The 18,519-nt window shown below is 46.4% G+C and overlaps 1 protein-coding gene across 1 annotated transcript; it reads left to right on the forward strand.

The window, feature by feature from the left end:
- The first annotated feature begins 2,136 nt into the window (after window positions 1–2,136).
- Window positions 2,137–18,169, forward strand: cacnb3b (calcium channel, voltage-dependent, beta 3b). Its single transcript, XM_035383549.1, has 14 exons — window positions 2,137–2,388; window positions 9,107–9,226; window positions 9,828–9,950; window positions 10,152–10,270; window positions 11,713–11,771; window positions 12,148–12,167; window positions 12,549–12,629; window positions 12,839–12,897; window positions 14,898–14,998; window positions 15,130–15,281; window positions 15,381–15,476; window positions 15,682–15,852; window positions 16,155–16,200; window positions 16,375–18,169. The coding sequence occupies exons 1-13, from the start codon at window positions 2,347–2,349 to the stop codon at window positions 16,182–16,184; spliced, it is 1,173 nt and encodes a 390-aa protein (XP_035239440.1). The 5' UTR covers window positions 2,137–2,346; the 3' UTR covers window positions 16,185–16,200; window positions 16,375–18,169.
- Window positions 18,170–18,519: the final 350 nt, after the last annotated feature.

Genomic DNA, 18,519 nt, shown 5'->3' on the forward strand with positions numbered 1-18,519 from the left:
TTGCTTCTCTCATTAGGGTACTAGTCCCCTCCATAGGGCAGTGCTTACCTCATTAGGGTACTGGTCCCCTCCATAGGGCAGTGCTTACCTCATTAGGGTAGTGGTCCCCTCGATAGGGCATTGCTTCTCTCATTAGGGTACTGGTCCCCTCCATAGGGCAGTGCTTACCTCATTAGGGTAGTGCTCCCCTCGATAGGGCATTGCTTCTCTCATTAGGGTACTGGTCCCCTCCATAGGGCAGTGCTTACCTCATTAGGGTACTGGTCCCCTCCATAGGGCAGTGCTTACCTCATTAGGGTACTGGTCCCCTCGATAGGGCAGTGCTTACCTCATTAGGGTAGTGGTCCCCTCCATAGGGCAGTGCTTACCTCATTAGGGTACTGGTCCCCTCGATAGGGCAGTGCTTACCTCATTAGGGTAGTGGTCCCCTCGATAGGACTGTGGTCCCCTCTTCAGGGTATTGACCCAGTAACCATGCTGGGCAGAAGCCACCCACGCCCCTTGGTCATAACATCGGTCACATGTTTGTGACCTGTGTGATGTGAGGGGGAGATACTGTATTTATGGGTCCTATCTAATGTGCAGCAGAGGTATTTAAAGTTGCTGTCGTGTGCGATGGCAGGCAGCGGTAATTAAAGATTCTGTCATGAGTTTCCCTTAAGAGATGGGACATCCTCTTAATCCGCCTTCTTAATTAAACATAAACTTCTTTTTAAAGCACCAATTCATTAACAGGAATCATTTTAATGTTTAAAGAGGGAGCATCAGATGTCTTTAATCTAACTTTGTACAGATCAGTAGTTCAGGACAACATCATTTGTTAATAATATCTAAATTATAAATATAAGTAAACAATGCTATGCATGAGGACATGCCATTTCCAACTTTTACCAAAAACAGGAATAGAATATTTTGATAATATGATATAATAAATTAATAAGTAATTGTTTCAAACATTACATAAACATGCATATGCCCTATAGCCCATTTAAATGCCATATATTTTACTGTCCTATATACCTAAAACCTCAACCTCATCAAACACCAATTTTTATTTGAATAATTGGAATGGTTTTACTTCCATGGTTTAGTCTTATTTTTAAAATAAGACCCATTTTATTTGCTAATAACAATAATCAAACAAGCTATAAAATTGGGATGACAGTAGATCATCTGTTTTCTTTGTTGGCTTTCAGAAGATACAGCTTTAGATTCAGCATAATAATAACCAGTCAGCTACACAAGGTATGAACTGTCAACTGTACACAGTAAAATGTCCAGGGTTAATTTAACTCTAACAGCGTACATATTAGTCCAATTGGGACCATATGTACTCAGTAAGAGTTGATTTAACACTCGACATTTTGCTGCATACAGTTGACAGTTCATACCTTGTGTAGCTGACTGGTCGGTTTGTAGGCTTAAGATTTGTGTCTGCTGCAGTTTAGTTGTGCCATTGTTTTCTACTGTTCTGCTTCATACATTTGCTTTGGCAATGTTCTGTTTCATATAGAACACTGAAAATAACACATATTATTCATAGTAAGACCTGTCATGCTTTTTTGTGAACTCATGATAACAAATAGGCCTATGAAAGTCCTTTAGGAAAAGGAGGTCACCCATCCCTTGTGCAGGACAGCCAGGCTTGCGTGGCCTTATGGCTGAAGTCAGGTCAGATGTGTCCCTGTTCGACTCAATGGGCCAAGCTCTGCAGTACTCCCTGCTCTCATATTAAACACAACTAGCCTACTTCTCATTTTGTATGATAGAGGAAAAAGGTTGTGCTGTTTTAGTGGGGAGTAGGCTACAGTACAAATTATTAAGTCACATTGCTTGTGCAACTGAGTAGGCTAATTCATCAGGGCCACTGTGCAAAACTGATGAGGCTGTAATTTTTTTAACCGAGTGTTTTTTAATCACGCGGTATTGTTTTTCAAGAGAAAACACTCATACTTCACCGAGCGGGGCTTTTAGAACTACAGTTAATTGCACCACTCGCTCTGCATGCTCGCTTTATGGAGTTTGATTTCCTACTCTGTGACTAGGCATTTTGCGGGACCGGCCCAATGCAAGGGCGCCGCCTGAAACAAATATCAGGGTATTCTGAGACGCGAATGTTCCCCGCCTGCCTGCAGTCTGAGCGGATGTGCTCCAGCGCGATATTCAGCGCATCAATTATGTATGGGGAAATGGCAGCTCAGAGAGCAGGCGGACCGCGGTAACGTCATTATGGAGCACGCGGGCTGAGCGCATTTTCGCGGGCATTCAGCTTCCCTGGCCCGTGAAAGCTGGATTGCAGGAGCATCGCTCCCATGGAGAGAGGCAAGCGTCGCGGGACAGAGTCCCATGTCTGTGTCTGATAACAGCGCCACAATCCTCATCGGCGAGGTAGGCCAGGCTCCGTCCTTCTGTCTGTCTGCTTCTGCATCCGTCCGTTTTCCCGCACGTGCACTTCTGTTCTTTCCCCTCAGATCTTGGTCTTGCAGGTTTGATTGCGTCTCTCTCCTTTTCATTTTTATTTATTTATTATATAAAGCAGTTGCTTTCTCTCTCTCCCTTTTCTACCTCCTTGCAGCCTGCTGGACCGTTATCATCTTTGTTTCTAACGTTTTCTCTTCTCTCTCTGTATCAGCATCTTTCCCTTTTCTTAATCCATTTTTCATTTAATTTTCATTATTGTATTTCAAAAATGTTTGCAATTATAAAATAACTAGCCTATTGCAGCCGCTCCAGTGTAATGGAGACGGGTTTGTCTGTTGGTAGTGTTACTTTCAGTGCATGGAGGGGCGTCTCCAATGGTTGAGAAGATTAGTCCTGATTTCTGAGCATTGTTGTAGGAGCCGTAAAATGCTGTTCTGCATGTTCATTGGTCAAACCTGAAGAACAGTTGACAGTGTGAGGTAGTTAACCCTTATATGGGAATGATTGTAAAGAGGCGTGGCATTTCCTGTTTCCTTTTTTTTGGGGGGGGGGGGGGGGGGGGGGGGGGGCAGATCTGTGTTTAAAAGTTTATTGAACGAAATGGTGCAGTAAAATTCATGAGAACAAAATTGAAACAAAACACAGCAAACAATAAGGCCATAGCTGAACATTGTGTTTTCTCATTGATAAGTAGTGAAAAAATGATGATATTACTGTATGAGAGTACAGTTTGTCATGGCGTAGCCTGCCAGTTTTTGCAGTGCCTGGCCATGAATCACATCCTCTTAACACTAGCTACTGTGTGTACAAAATAGAATTCGAATAGAAATGTGATGCATTATTACTGTCTGAAGGAGGCAGGTCATTTCTGCATCGGGTGGGGGAAAAACTGCGCTGTAAAACATTCGCAGAACTGGGCCGCCACGATGCTGGCTGGATCAGGGGCAGCACTCCCTCTTATGTAATGCAGAATCCTGCGGAAGAGCGTTTTACGCACTGTGGCTCTCTCTGCTGGGCAGACTGTGCCAGTGCTCAGCAATCTCAGAATTACTTTCTGTTTCATGCATGGCTGTGCCTTTCTGTAAATGCTGCGTAAGGTTGGATGAGAGTAAGGTATTGTTCCAATGGTGGCAAAAGGCTGTGAGGTCCGTACAGCAGAAAACGTCTCTTGGTGACGTCTCGTCAGTGTGCAGTCTTCAGTGACTCGGCCTTGTGCTTTATGCAATGTGAATGCAGTGCGCAAAAACAACTCAGCTTAGGGGAACTAGCCAGCTCCCTTTCTCTGTCTTGGTGAAGTTATTGGCAGCGCCTGTCAGCATCTTCAGAGAGCACAGGAGAACAAGAATCAGTCTGAGTTGAGGAAGTAGACATAGCACATGATAGTGTGTTCTAGGCCTATAAATTTGGTTCCAAAACAGTTCGGGCAAATAGGACCTTGAAGTACACATGTATTTGGCCTAAGTCTAACACAAGTGTATGCTTGGGTGCGTGCGCACAAATGTTTGTGTGTACGGTACGTTTGTGGGCCTGGGTGTGCACACAAATGTTTGTGTGTATGGTACGTGTGTGGGCCTGGGTGTGCACACGAATGTTTGTGTGTACGGTACGTGTGTGGTCATGGGTGTGCACATGAATGTTCGTCTGTATGATACGTACGTGGTCCTGGGACTAGTGCCATAAGAGTCAGGTCCCATTAGACCCATATATCTCCTCCCCATAGGTCGTGTCTTCAGGAAGCGTGGTATCTATTTCATTGCTATGCTGATGATACACAATACACCCCAATATAGCTCCGGATATCTCTGCTGCTCTGGACTCCTGAAACCTTGAGCTCTTGTCTGGAGGAGATAAGGGCATGGAGGAGGCTTTGCTTCACGCAATTTAACAGAAAGATTTGCCACGCTGACTTCAGTCCATATATCATTGCCCATTGTTATTGTGGAAGTAACATAAAGAGACATAGCTTCTTTTGTTTTTGTAAGTTTTAAAACTTTGGCCGACCTCTGTCTGTTGGGGTTGACAGAACCAGTCTTCCAATGTAGCATTGTAATCGAATTCCCATCAATGGCCAAAGACAAGGGAAGCACAAAATGGCTAAGAGGTAAAAGACAGCTAAAAAAGATAGGAGTATCTTATTGCTAGAGGTCAGCTGATAGAGGTCAACTGATACATCTGCCTACCTGATCAAGCGGGCCTTTATCCAACTTTGCACAATTGGCAGTTTTGCACAATATTATATAATTTTGTGCAAGCACACCCTCTAGTGTTGAAATCGTTCTCTCTCACAGGTCATGTGACTGTGGAACATCCTCCCGGGCATCTGAACGCTGTGTCGCTGAGAGGGTAGAGTGCACTTAATGAAACCCCACTTAAACAGCTCATGCATTCTGTTTTCAATTTACTTTCAATCATACTGGAAGTGTTCAACTTGTTTTGGAATCCATTAAATGTGTTTCTGTAATCCAGAGGTGGGTAATGAGGGCCGTATCTGTTTCTGGTTTTGATGCCAACCTCTGGCCTTAATTAATTAGCCCTAATTTTAGCTGCATTGTGAATGTCAGCTGAAGACTGTTCTTGTGTCCCTATACGAAATGTTTTACTGTGACCTAATCTACGAGGGAACCAGTGCTGGTGTATTCAGCCAATTCCCTATTTAGCCAGGGTAACTGGTGGAAACAAAAACCTGCATATACACCGGCCCTAGGACCAGAATTACCCTCTTCTGCTGTAATCAGAAAAGTATCAATATTGCTACAATGTCGCGATTACATACGGAGATGAAAGACAAAACTTTTTTAAACGGAACACATTTATTTTAAGAGTACCAGAAAAGGACAAATTTGTGACATTTAGAGGCACTGACTCATAGATTCATTGCATGATGAATGTGAAGCCTACTGCTATGTGTCAGGTGGGTAACAGTGGGCTTGTAGTTCAGTTTTAGCTGGAGACAGGATTCTGTGCTGTACTGTGTCTCTTAGATGCTATCTGTTCTACGTAAACCCAAGCTTCTGGAATGCCCCACCCCCACCACATGAAATTTCCCCGGTCTGCTGCGTCTATTATAAAAACAGACTAAAAACACATATTTTACAAGATGCTTTTAACGGAAGTGCATAATTGCTTTATTTTGATACTTTTGCATGTTTCTTTTGCCTCTTGGGTCCTGCCATCTTACCCTGTTAAGCACCCTGTGTTCTTGTATGACAAGTGCTGCATAAATTGCGTTGCATTCCAACCTGCTTATAAGAAAAGCATTTGTGTAAAGGATAAGTATTCAGAAATGAAGGCATGTTTCCTCAGCATAATATCAATCTAAGGTATGCTTGCTTCTCTTTTAAATGCTCCCCCCTTTGTTCTCCATAGTTTGGAATGCCCAGTCCTATATATATATATATGTATATATATATATGTATCAGTGCTTATTGCTGTAGACTCCACTATTGATTCAGCAGAGCGTTGACCTGTAGACCTGAGCATGCTCTCCCCTGAAGCATGCGATACTGCTTTTTATCACACAGCAGTTTGTGCAGTATGTCAGGCTCACACAGACATGAGTTGGAGGAAGACATTTCATGTACAACTCAGCAGTTGATCTTGCAGGCACTGTATCAGCCTTTCCATTTGATGTTTTCTGTTTTTTGTCATTTTGTGCGGTTTTGTCCCTGTTGTTGAGAATTTCTAAGAGAGCAGACTGGCAGGATATTCAGAAACTCAGTGGCTTTGCTTTTAATATTCATTTTCGGACTGTCATCCTGTTTGAGCAGCATCCTGTTGTGTTTTCTCGCCAGAAAGAATGTTTATTTTTGCTTGCTTGTTGAAGTACAGACGGACAAACCCATTTCATGTGATCTTGTTGAAGTATTTTATTTTGAAACTGTGAGATGCGTGGGTTGACTACACAAGAGGCTACACACATTCCCACGGAAAACTCCTTCCTTTGGCTCCTTTGTTGTGCCAAATTAGGGAAATTAAATGATGCTTTGAGTACTTTATATATTTGACTGAAAGTAATTAGACGTGGAACGCGGTGTTATTACACAGTATTTAAGCAGCATTTGAGTAGGGATCATACAGTACCTCCTAAGGGTTTTCATCTCTACATCAGGATTATTCCCACGCCTGATGTGCTTGCCAGCAGGTTTCCTCTGTTCCCTTATTATTTTTGTGCTGCTGCCATTAGGAGACGCGGAGGTGAGGGGATTAGCGTTTGCGGTACCTGTGATCACGTGACCTCCGTTAAACAGCGAACGCTGAGGCAGAGAGGAGAGTTAAGCCCCGCTTCCCTCGCCCACCGCTTCTCTAAATTATTCATCCATTCTGCGCTGCCTTGCTCCTGCACGACTGACAGTCTGGGATCCGGGGAAAGGACGCTTCATTCTCTCCCCGCGTGTGTCCCTGCTTTCTCACTGGATAATGCAGCTTGGTGTGTGTGTGTGTGTGAGGGAGGTAGTGAGTGTGTTTGTGTGTGTGTAGCTTTCTTGTGTGCACATGTATTCATGTAGTTATCTGAGTATGTGTGTGTGTGTGTGTGCACATGTATATATTTGTGTGAGTATGTATCTAAGTGTGGTAGTGAATGTGTTTGTGTGTATGTTTGCGTGCGTGTGTGGCTTTCTTGTGTGTGCATGTATTCATGTAGTTGTGTGTTTGTGCAAGTGTGTGTGTGTGTATGTTTGTCTGAGTGTGTGTACGTAAGTGTGGTCATGAGTGTGTTTGTTTACGCATGTAAGCATGTGTGTGCGTGCATGCAAAAATGTGTGTGACAGGTCTTCTTGGGAGTGTTCTGATGCGGGGTAGAGACAGAGTCCCAGCTGTCTTAAGAGAGCTGGCTGAGGTATGTAAAAGCTGCGGTTGTAAGTTATTGCCCTATTTGCCCATTTAAAGGAGGAAAAAGGACCCGGTCAGCCTGCTACCTTTATACATTGTAAAATAACTGCCAATATGTGGAGAGCCAGGGAAGCGTATCCTGATAACATGCTGTACTCTTCATCTCCGAAGAGTCATAGTTAAGGAGCAGGCTGGTGTAGCCAGCACTGTACATAAATCATCTCACCTAAAAACTGCTACAGTCCTCCCTCCTCTGGTTTTGGGGCTGACGTCTGTGCACTTGCTTGAGGTGGGGAATTTGGGGCGTGGTGCGGGAGGCGTAGCGAGGCTGACGGGGAGGAACGGGCACGCTCCTGGACCGAAGAGCGGCCACGGTTAGCTGCAGACTCCGAGCTCACAGGATGTGAATATTTGAAGACATGCCCCAGGGACTAAATTAGACTCAATCATGCAGCGACTGAGCAAGAGTCAGAAAGACAGAGGGCGGTAGCGGGAATTGGGGAGGGGGGGGGGCAGGAGAGAGAGAGAAGCAAGGGAGAACCTGGGTTAGGAGAGAGAGACACAGGGCAGCGGGAGAGAAAAAGGAACAAAGGAATAAAATGGAGGTGGGAGAGAGTAGGACAGAGAGGGGAAGATGGAGAGAGAAAGGGGAGAAGGGAGTTGAGAGAGCGAGGACTAGGGAGGAAGGGAGAGAGAAGGGTAAAGAGCAATTGATAAAGGGAAGGAGGGAGAGGGTGAGAAAGAAAAAGAGAGAGAGCAGGTTAACAGATGGTGACAGTGTGTACCAGTGCTGTCCCAAACTGTGTTTGTTTCCTGTGGGGTTTCTGCTGCTTTCTGCTTTGCTGAGCTAAATGATTCTGAACTGTGCTCCGATTGGCTGACTCTAGAGGGGCACCTGCCAAGCTGGGCTGTGGTCAGGGCAACCGCATGCTCAAACAGGAAATAGCACAAATACCGCACTGCATCTCCAATCAGCCACGTGTCATTACTAAAAGTGCAGTGAAAGAAAATAATGTGCCCCATGGCATTTGTACTTAGTGAAATAAGTACTGCAGTGTGTCCCATGCTCTCGGTGCTATGTGTTCTCAGTAAAACAAATTCCTCTATACTACGTACAATCAGTGTTGCAGTGTATCCCACATTGTCTAGTGTTTTCGCTTGAGCAAAGTCTCCCGCTGTCTCTATACTAAGTGCAATCGGTGCGGCATGTATACCACACTGTACTAAATGTTCTCAGTAAAGCAGTGTGTCCCACGGTTGGCTGGCCTTTCCCGTGTTGCACAGCTGTGGCTCCTGGTTGCGCAGGGGGCAGTAGTGGAACCGCGCTAGCCGCTTAAGTAGTGAGCAGTCACTGCTGGAGGGCCTTCTCGAATCAGCTGAGGACGTCGCAGTGATGGGACAGGCCCACAAATGGGATTGGGCCTTAGGATAAAAAGATATTTTACAAATGTTTGTTCAGTGACTTTACACAGATTGAGTGTCCTGAGCTCATGAGTAGCACTTGACTTCACAACCCAGTGACATCACACATACTTGGTCTCTGCAAATGAGTACTTGCTGAAATTAAACCTGCTGCACCACATGGTGGGTGGAGCTACAGTATCATGTGTCATCAGTGACTCACCAATTAGATCCAATCATAGTGTCTCCTTATGGAGTGCAAAGTCTTTTGATTGATTCATGCCATTCAGCGACTGACAGCAGCTGTGCCTCTTCTGGGGGCTGTGCCGCTGTCCCTTCGGTAGTGTAGAGTTTAACGGAGGTTGTGTCAGCTGAGCGGCTGGAAGGACATGGCCTGCTATGAGAGGAACTTACAGCTTAACCTTAACCCCGCCTTCTGCCCCCCCTCCCTCAGGGTTCAGCCGATTCTTACACCAGTCGCCCCTCGGACTCCGACGTGTCTGTGGAGGAGGACCAGGAGGCGGGTCGGCGTGACGCCGAACGCCAGGCCCAGCTGCAGGTCGAGAGAGCCAAGGTACCGCCAGACGACCAGGCCCGAGCAGCCTGGAGCCTGAGCAAGGGGAACATAGACTGAACCATTTGGAACACCTTATAACCTATATTCTGCATCATCTCGGATGATGAACCTTTTCAGACTTCTCACATCTGAGAAGAGTACAGCTGGTCATTGTAGTATATTTAGGCTCTCCTACAACGTATATAAACTCAGGAAAAATGTTTGGTTGGACACCTGAATGATATGAAAAGTATGGCTTTTTACTTAGGTTTTTAAATTTGTAGAATTTGTCCTGGGAACTTGGGAAAGAAATGCCAAGTTCTTTCTGAAAGATCTAAATATAAAACAGTGACATCATGATGAAGCAGCGATAATGTTGTTTCTCTGAGAGATAGCCAAGGTGCACTTAAGCTTATTGGAGCATAGATGCCACTGATCAGGCTGGTTGCTGTGAGAGAGAGAGAGAGAGTGAGAGAGAGATAGACATGGAGAGAGAGAGAGACTCCAGTTCCTGGTCCATAGTGTGGTGATCATATTGAGCCAGGCTGTATATGTATAGGACCAGCATGCCGTACAATACCTGTGGAATGAGACCAATCCATTGTGTGGTCCCTTCCAGGCCAAACCGGTGGCGTTTGCGGTCAAGACAAATGTGGGCTACTGTGGGGCGCTGGACGAAGAATGCCCGGTTCAGGGACTGGCGGTCAACTTCGAAACCAAAGACTTTCTGCACATCAAAGAGGTGAAGGAATTATCATTTCTGTGCTCATTTTTAGCCGGTTCACCGTAATGAAATCAACCATATGTTGTGTGTTTCCCTTTCTAAGTTTACACAGCAGGAAGATGGCCTGTCACTGAAGACAACTGAAAAAATACACAGAGCTTAAAATATGCAGAATGCAGAATGACTCCATTGTGGTTTTCTCTGGTCCTCCTCCTGCAGAAGTTTAATAATGACTGGTGGATCGGGAGGCTGGTGAAGGAGGGGGCTGACATCGCCTTCATCCCCAGCCCCCTCCGGCTGGAGGCCATCAGACTCAAGCAGGAGCAGAAACAGCAGAGGTGAGGGTCCCGGCCCCGCCCACCTTCTGGCCCCGCCCACATCCCAGCCCCGCCCACCTTCCATCTCCATCCGCTGTCGTATTCACAGTCTGCTCACCCTGTCATCTCACCCATCTGCTGTTGCTCACAGAGCAACACTGACCCCTAGTGGCATGCACGAAGAGAACGTTCTCAATGAGGGGGTATTACTTAGGTCGAATTGCTATATGTTTGAATTTACAGTATTTTCCATCTTCTGTCATGTACTCCAGATTTAGTTTGCACTTTCCTCATCTAAAATGAATCATTTCAAAAACATAATTTTTTCACAAAGGGACTCTGTAGAGGTGGCTAGATATGAGGCAGGTCTCATTAATTCAAGTGGAACGCTTTTTTCCCGACCCACCTCCACCCCTTCTTCAGAGAACAACTCTATATTTATTCTCATTTATTGCAAATATTTCCTTTCTGTTGGAGAATTTTCCGGAAGCCTAAGATTTTTATTCGCAGCCTTCTGTCGCTGTGTGTCCCATCTGTGCTGAAATGCCGAGAATCTATTCTCTTGCAGCTCTCAGCTGTGCTATGATGTCTTACAAACAGCGTAAATCTCTCAATCCTTAAAGACGGTGCCTGAAAGTGAACACTTTCACCCTGAGCGCGAGCACATTAGCGACTGTGTGGATACAAGTTCCTAGATCGCCCAGCAGCTCCGTGGGCAAGTCGAGACTGAAATGGATGGATAAGTACGCTGGGGAGACTGCGAGGCGCGGTCCGTGGGGTGGGCGTCGGCCCGTGAGCGAGCCCCCCTTTCTGCGCTGTGATCCCGTCTCTGCGTGTGACCCTCCCTGCAGTCCCCCGTCTGAATACAGAGAGAGTGTACTGCCCACTCTACAGCCCTGATGTCCCAACGTTATGCATAAAGAGCCACAAAGAAACAGCACAAGAATAAATTGCCCACGGATTCATTACAGGAATTTTAACAGACGCTCTTATCCAGGGTGACTCACACAACTCTTTGCGTAGCATTTACATTGCATCCATTTATACAGCTGGATATATACTGAAGCAATGCAGGTTAAGTACCTTGCTCAGGGGTACAACGGCAGTGTCCCACCTGGTAATCAAACCTATGACCTTTAGGTTACAATGGGTCAATTCCCCAAAAGCAGATACTTGTTTTATAAATCAGATTAAACACCTGATGCCATAGAACTGGAACACAAACATATTCCCTACTGTCCAGAACATCGCACGGGGTGGCTATCAGGTTTTTAGATCATAAATGTAATCGATAAGACTTATCTTTTTTTACCAGTTCTGAGGCTAATTTCTGAGGTGCAGAAAGCGTTTCTGGGACGGGGTTAAGACCCCTGCTCGTGCTCACCACAGCAGCACCTGAATCCTGCAGCTTGGCGGCCTCGCTGCCCGCCCGGTCTGAGCGCTCCTGCCTGTGTGTCTTACAGGAAGATGGGCGGGAACACCACAGGGGCGGCCGGCCGGAGGACCACGCCCCCTTCTGCAGGTGAGTTTGTGTGGGAGGGGGTGAGGGCAGCCGCACTGCCAGGGTGGCCACACCCCTGGTTGGGATAATTGTGAATGAAACTGTGCATGGCTGAATCTTAACTGGCTGTTTAAAGTGCAGTTTGTGCTGAGTGCAATCTCTCTTTGGCTCTGTAGCATCCTTAGGATTGAAACAAGTGGAAATGTTGAGATTGCTAAGAAAATAGAGACGGCGATTGATGAATAACTTTTTACAAGGGCTGGGGTGGGCGTGGCTGGGGGGGTGTAATATGTGGGGAGGGGGAAGGAGGGCAGCTTAACTTGTCTTAAGAGCACAGCTTTCAACTGTGAGGTCTTTTTCTTCGGCTTCCTCTGATTTGTGTTCTCTTGTTTCCAAGCCAAACAGAAGCAGAAGCAGGTAGGAGTGTCATGCAGCTGCTTCTACTTTGGCACACATGTGACCTGATACATCCCATGCGTTACAGTAGCTTACCGTTTACGTACCAGATCTTGGGCTGATGTCAGTCTGTATTTGTACTATACTGACACGATGTGACGTTCTTGCATGCTATCGTTCCATTACAAGTCAATGCGCTGTTCTAATTGGAGCTAAAGACAGATTCTTAAGTTTTCTGGAGATGGGAGATAACATGAAGTTGAAAGCCAAACTCAGGGTTAGGGCATGGTTGGATGGTGTGTTTGGAAAGTCTTGCTCGTTATGTCTAAATGAACATGTTCCCTGAGTTTGTTGCGAGTTCAGGACGGGGGTGCTCACGCGTGCCTCTGTGTCCCTTCGTAGACAGAACAGCTCCCCCCGTACGATGTGGTCCCTTCCATGCGGCCCGTGGTTCTGGTCGGACCGTCTCTCAAAGGCTACGAGGTGAGAGTCCAGTGGTGACCCTGCTTACCAAAATCTACACACAGCTGAGCCATTTGCTCCATTGTAAGAATAACCTGATAGGAACCCTGCAGCGAACGCTGTCAGAGCTTCCCAAGGCTGGCCTGTTCATCTGGGAGAGAAACTGGGGGGCGGAGCTACGTCTGTATGGTGAACTCTGACCCTCACCCCCCTCCCCCATCTCCCCCCAGGTGACAGATATGATGCAGAAGGCTCTCTTCGACTTCCTGAAGCACAGGTTTGATGGCAGGTGAGTCTGCGGGTGACCCGTCAGTGATGTCTGACACAGGAAACTCATTATCCTCATTAGCTGCTGTTCTAGACTGTGCCACACAGGAAACTCATTATCCTCATTAGCTGCTGTTCTAGACTGTGCCACACAGGAAACTCATTATCCTCATTAGCTGCTGTTCTAGACTGTGCCACACAGGAAACTCATTATCCTCATTAGCTGCTGTTCTAGACTGTGCCACACAGGAAACTCATTATCCTCATTAGCTTCTGTTCTAGACTGTGCCACACAGGAAACTCATTATCCTCATTAGCTGCTGTTCTAGACTGTGCCACACAGGAAACTCATTATACTCATTAGCTGCTGTTCTAGGCTGTGCCACACAGGAAACTCATTATACTCATTAGCTGCTGTTCTAGGCTGTGCCACACAGGGAGACCTTTTTATGATTACATTTCCGATTTCATACAGTATACACTGTTATACACATTTGTCAATGTCTGCTGTGAATTCTGCTGACTGTTCATCAGTTTTGGTGACGTTCACAAATAACATCACTTTATCAACTGGTTGGAAGTTGCTTTATTTTAACTGTATTATTGCATTTTATGTATGATGTAAAATAATGCTGTGACTCAGTTGTCTTCAGACTGCTGACATACACATTATTCACTGAAAACTCAAAAATGTCTTAGTGGTAAAAAATGTTCCTCAAATTGAGTAAGCATACACTGTATCGATTTATAAATCTGCTAAAATTCCTCAAATTCTCTGTACCAGATTACTAATATCAAAATTATACACCTTAAAACTACACTCTAACCACACAGCTGCTGTTTCACAGAAACTAAGCAAGCCATACCCCAAAGCAGGTGCTGCCTATATTTTACTACTTTCGTTTAAGGAACCTTGTTTAAGGGCCTGTGATTCTTCATTCTGCAAGTAGGAAGTCTGAATCCTGCCCGAGGGCCTTTCTGTGTGGAGTTTGCATGTCCTCCCTGTGTCTGCGTGCGTTTCCATTGGGTCTCCTCACACAGTCCAAACACCTACCCCCGCTCCCAGTTCATCTCCTAATCCCTGTCTGATTTGAGTTACGCTTAATTATAAGTGTCATTGACGTAAGGGCCACTCACAAGCGAACACAGGTAATGAGGCGATGGGGAGTATAAAAAGCAGCAGGTGTGGGACGCGCTTTTGTTCTGCTCCGGCTACCCCGATCGAAATTTACTGAATTATTATCAGTAATAAATTATCACTACTTCAAAGAATATCACTTAACGGTTGGGCTGCTTTGAACCACCACATTTGCATTACAAATAATGCTTGCCACAATTTAGATGGGTGTTATCAGTGTACTTTAATCGACGGGATTTGCATTAGTTGAGACAACACTTGTTTGCAAACAAGACAATACTGCGATGACCATAATAATTGTCTTTTGAAAAGGTGTGGCATGGCTGTCAGCTTATATTTGAATGTGGTTAGCTCTGCCATATATGCTTTAACAACTCGGGTGACAGCATTAAGCAACCAGCTTTTTAAAGCGGTTGTAAGCCACTTGTAAGGCTGCAATTTGAAGAACCAAATCAACATGGATGGATTTGCATATGTTTCATGGAGTCTGTTATTGTCAAACACGTTTAGGCTTAGGGATGAGGTGATGCTTTAAGATACCAGTTCAGATAATAAATGAGAGATGAGGTGGCAAGATGAAGAAACCACAGGCCCAAGTTATGTAAACAAATGTAGGAAAACCTAGCACTGTTTTGGGCTTGTTTGGTATTGAAGTTATGGTGATGCTGCTACTGTGGAGTGGGGTGCTGATGACTTTATGGGGATGCTGGTACTATGGAGTGTGGTGCTGATGACTCTATGGGGATGCTGGTACTATGGAGTGTGGTGCTGATGACTCTATGGGGATGCCGGTACTATGGAGTGTGGTGCTGATGACTCTATGGGGATGCTGGTACTATGGAGTGTGGTGCTGATGTTGGTGTAGTGACGGGACTCTCTTTTAGGATTTCCATCACACGGGTAACAGCTGATCTGTCTCTGGCCAAAAGATCTGTCCTCAACAAGAGAGCCATTCTGGAGAGGTCCAACACGCGCTCCAGTCTGGGTAGGTGGGAGGGGTTTGAGTCATATGTTGTTGTTCCCAAGCTGTTTGAGTTGGCCTGGGCCCATCTGTGAGCACCAGGGCGCTCCTGTGGGAATGGGAGTGGTCACCGTGTCTCCCCCCCCCCCCCCCAGCGGAGGTCCAGAGCGAAATCGAGCGGATATTTGAGCTGGCCAAGACCCTGCAGCTGGTGGTGCTGGACGCTGACACCGTTAACCACCCGACGCAGCTGTCCAAAACCTCGCTCGCCCCCATCATCGTCTACGTCAAAGTGTCCTCACCCAAGGTAGGAGGCACAGCCTCCTCTCAGCCCATTAGTGCCCGATCCAGGGGACGTGGCCCAGGCTGGCTTTGACCACACCCCCTTTCCCTACCTCTCCTCCAGGTGCTGCAGAGGCTGATTAAATCTCGGGGGAAGTCTCAGAGTAAACACCTCAATGTACAAATGATGGCAGGAGACAAGCTAGCCCAATGTCCCCCTGTGAGTGCTCCCCATGCGCTCAGACACACAAACAAACACACACTCACTCGCTCTCACACACACACTCGCACACAGAAACACACACACTCACACACACACCATTCCATCAGTCCCCTCTGCACCATTTCCCAACTCTACTCAGATTTCCAGGTGTGGTTATACACAGTTACAGGTGTCCTAACTATATCACCACTGCCTCCATTAGGACATGTTCGATGTCATTCTGGATGAAAACCAGCTGGAGGACGCCTGTGAACACCTGGCTGAATACCTGGAAATCTACTGGCGGGCTACACACCTGCCTGGCTCCGCCCCCATCAACCCCCTTCTTGAGCCGAACCCAATAACCCCGCCCTCGGCCAACTCCAGCCTCCAGGTGAGCTCTCCCTGACATCCCTTTATTTGTATGGCATGTCAGTTCTGCACTGCAGCTGTACTGTATGTCAGTTCTGTATCATAGCTGTGCTGTGTGTCAGTTCTGCACTGTACTGTAGCTGTGCTGTGTGTCAGTACTGTAATGAAGAGGTTAACTGCATTTATTTACGTGCGTTTCTACCCCCCCACCCCGAGCAGTAGTATTTTTACAGCCCTCTGTAGGTCATTTTTTCAAAGCTCCCCCTGGTGTTGACTTTGTGTAACTGGATCAGCTGACGGGTGACACCTATCCTGTTTTTGCAGTTCTCTGAGACGCAGGAGTTAATCGAGTGACCACTCACAGCCCAGGGTGAGTAAGAGGGTGGGGTTTATTTGTTTCTCCAGCCACCAAACCTGTCCTATCCATCTCCAAAAACTGAGAAGCATGTCCCCTCTCTCGCACTGCCCATCCTAGTGCGGGTTCGGTAGGCTGATCACACTGCTGACTCAGCTCTGGCTCTGGCCGCCTGTTTCTCTGATTCAGACCCAGCTGTCACATGGGTGCAGGACTGGGGGCGGGCCTGGGAGGGCAGTCCCCGCGCCCTCCGCCCAAAGCCAACGGGGGGTGCCCTCTGCAACTGCACCTGGAAGAAGACGAGGAGGAGGAGGAGGAAGAGGAAGGTGACTCACCCCAGCCGTGCCTGCACGTACCACCGCAAGGCCCCCGCCCCACTGTAGCGACTCCTCCAGCTTACACTGCGCCGATGGGACAGCCTGCGCCAGAGAACCGCCACAAGCACAACAGCCTCCACCGCCCGTGTACCAGGTCACTCTACCACTGCCAAGACCTAGAGAGGGGGGAGAGGGAGGGGAGGGAACGGTCACTAACCGGCAGAGACGGTCATTAAAGTTCGGGAATGGTCACTAATGGTCAGGAACGGTCACTAAGTCAGGAAGTCACCAAGTCAGGAACCGTCACTAATGGTCAGGAACCGTCACTAATGGTCAGGAACCGTCACTAATGGTCAGGAACCTTCACTTACGGTCAGGAACCGTCACTAACGGTCAGGAACGGTCACTCCAAATATAAATTATTATTTAAGTTCCATTCCTTTTGAGCCAACAGAATACAATGTACAGTTCTTAAATTCTAAGCAAGGGAAAGATCTTGATCCATAAATATTTTGGTTTTGATGCCCAGACAGCCAACTGGGTTGTGACAGCCCTAGTCTAAAAGGAAATTTCAGTTTGTCTGGCTCTAGATTTACTAAAATCCCCTGAAATCATTGCTTTACTTATAGGACTCAGTACAAGGTATGTAAATCTCATGATAAAAGTTCTAAAATTAAAGAAAAATCAATAAATTTAATATTATTTTGGGGAAGGGCCATAAATACAGTAACCAATGTATTGTGCATATCTCTCATTGCATGTGTCAATCTTGCTTCCAATTATAAATACCATGAATACAATAGCTGTATTTATATTGGAGCTATTTGCTCATAAAATTCAGGAAAAATCATAAAAACCACATATGCGTATATATCAGTATTTGGCTGTAGAAAGCATCCAAAGGTCTTTTTACATATTTACAGGATATTACACAGTCATGTAAATAGAATGGGCCGTATGCTGGGGACCCATTTTGAGGTTTATCGTTCAGCATATTTAAATGACATGCATTCATATAGTATTCATTATTATTTATGATTGCACTTACTGTATATAGAATTTATTGACAGGGTTTTGAGCATGCAGGAGGGTGTGTAGCACCATACATATTTCAGCAGTCATGTCTTATAATTAACAGTGTGTTTTATGCCCAATGTGTCTTCTTCTGGCCTCTTCATGGCACAGTTTGATTGTCATAGAGAGGGTGATGTCATCCCTATCATAAATAACACTGGAACATAGCATTGGATCCACCCTTTCCACTGTATAGCCAATCACAACATGGCAAAAGCCAGTTCCCAGTCATTGCTGTGTGCGCTCTGAGCAGAAATCATTCATCTCCAGGGAGACTATGCACGCTACCACTGTTAAAACAGAGTAAACAAATGAAAGTTGCCATGTAGGTAAACAGCTGCTGTAGATTTGGGTTGGCGCTTTAGCTAAATAACCTTTAGCCATTTACGCTAGTGGCTTACCTGATCTGGGACCAGATACAGGCGCTGCAGGAGAGCTGGACAATGAGGGAAAACACACACACACACACACACACGCACATGCACACGCACAGCACAGCACTGATACACCCACATGCACGCGTACATACACCCTGTACTGAGAGAACGTGCACACACACACACACACACACACACACACACACACACACACACACACACACACACACACACACACACACACACACACTGCGCTGACGGAGCTGCGCTGAGGCGCTGATACATGCGCGCGCGCTCTGTATTCTCAGGAATGTAAATCTTGCATGCCTTAAAGCCACCGCCCCGGGGTGGCCGGCCCCGGTCCTGGGGAGCCGCAGGGCCTTCTTTTCCCTTTCACCTTCAATACAACAGCCACTTAGACCCAGGAAAGCAGGTGAGGCGAGTTAACTGTGTAATCACCTGCTTTAATTGGTCAATTATGGTAACAACAAAAACCTGCAGACCCTTCGGCTCTCCCGAACCTGGGTTGGCCATGTCTGCACTACACCTTGGACAGAGTTGTCACA

Source organism: Anguilla anguilla, chromosome 11 (genome assembly GCF_013347855.1).
Source record: "Anguilla anguilla isolate fAngAng1 chromosome 11, fAngAng1.pri, whole genome shotgun sequence".
NCBI classification, from domain to species: domain Eukaryota; kingdom Metazoa; phylum Chordata; class Actinopteri; order Anguilliformes; family Anguillidae; genus Anguilla; species Anguilla anguilla.

What these genes read in the sequence shown, in the direction of transcription:
- cacnb3b (XM_035383549.1), top strand. Translation starts at nt 2,347, where the DNA reads ATGTCTGTGTCTGATAACAGCGCCACAATCCTCATCGGCGAG. An exon ending in ACTTTCTGCACATCAAAGAG is followed by an intron (nt 9,951 to 10,151) that starts GTGAAGGAATTA and finishes CTCCTCCTGCAG; the next exon opens with AAGTTTAATAATGACTGGTG. An exon ending in GACCACGCCCCCTTCTGCAG is followed by an intron (nt 11,772 to 12,147) that starts GTGAGTTTGTGT and finishes CTTGTTTCCAAG; the next exon opens with CCAAACAGAAGCAGAAGCAG.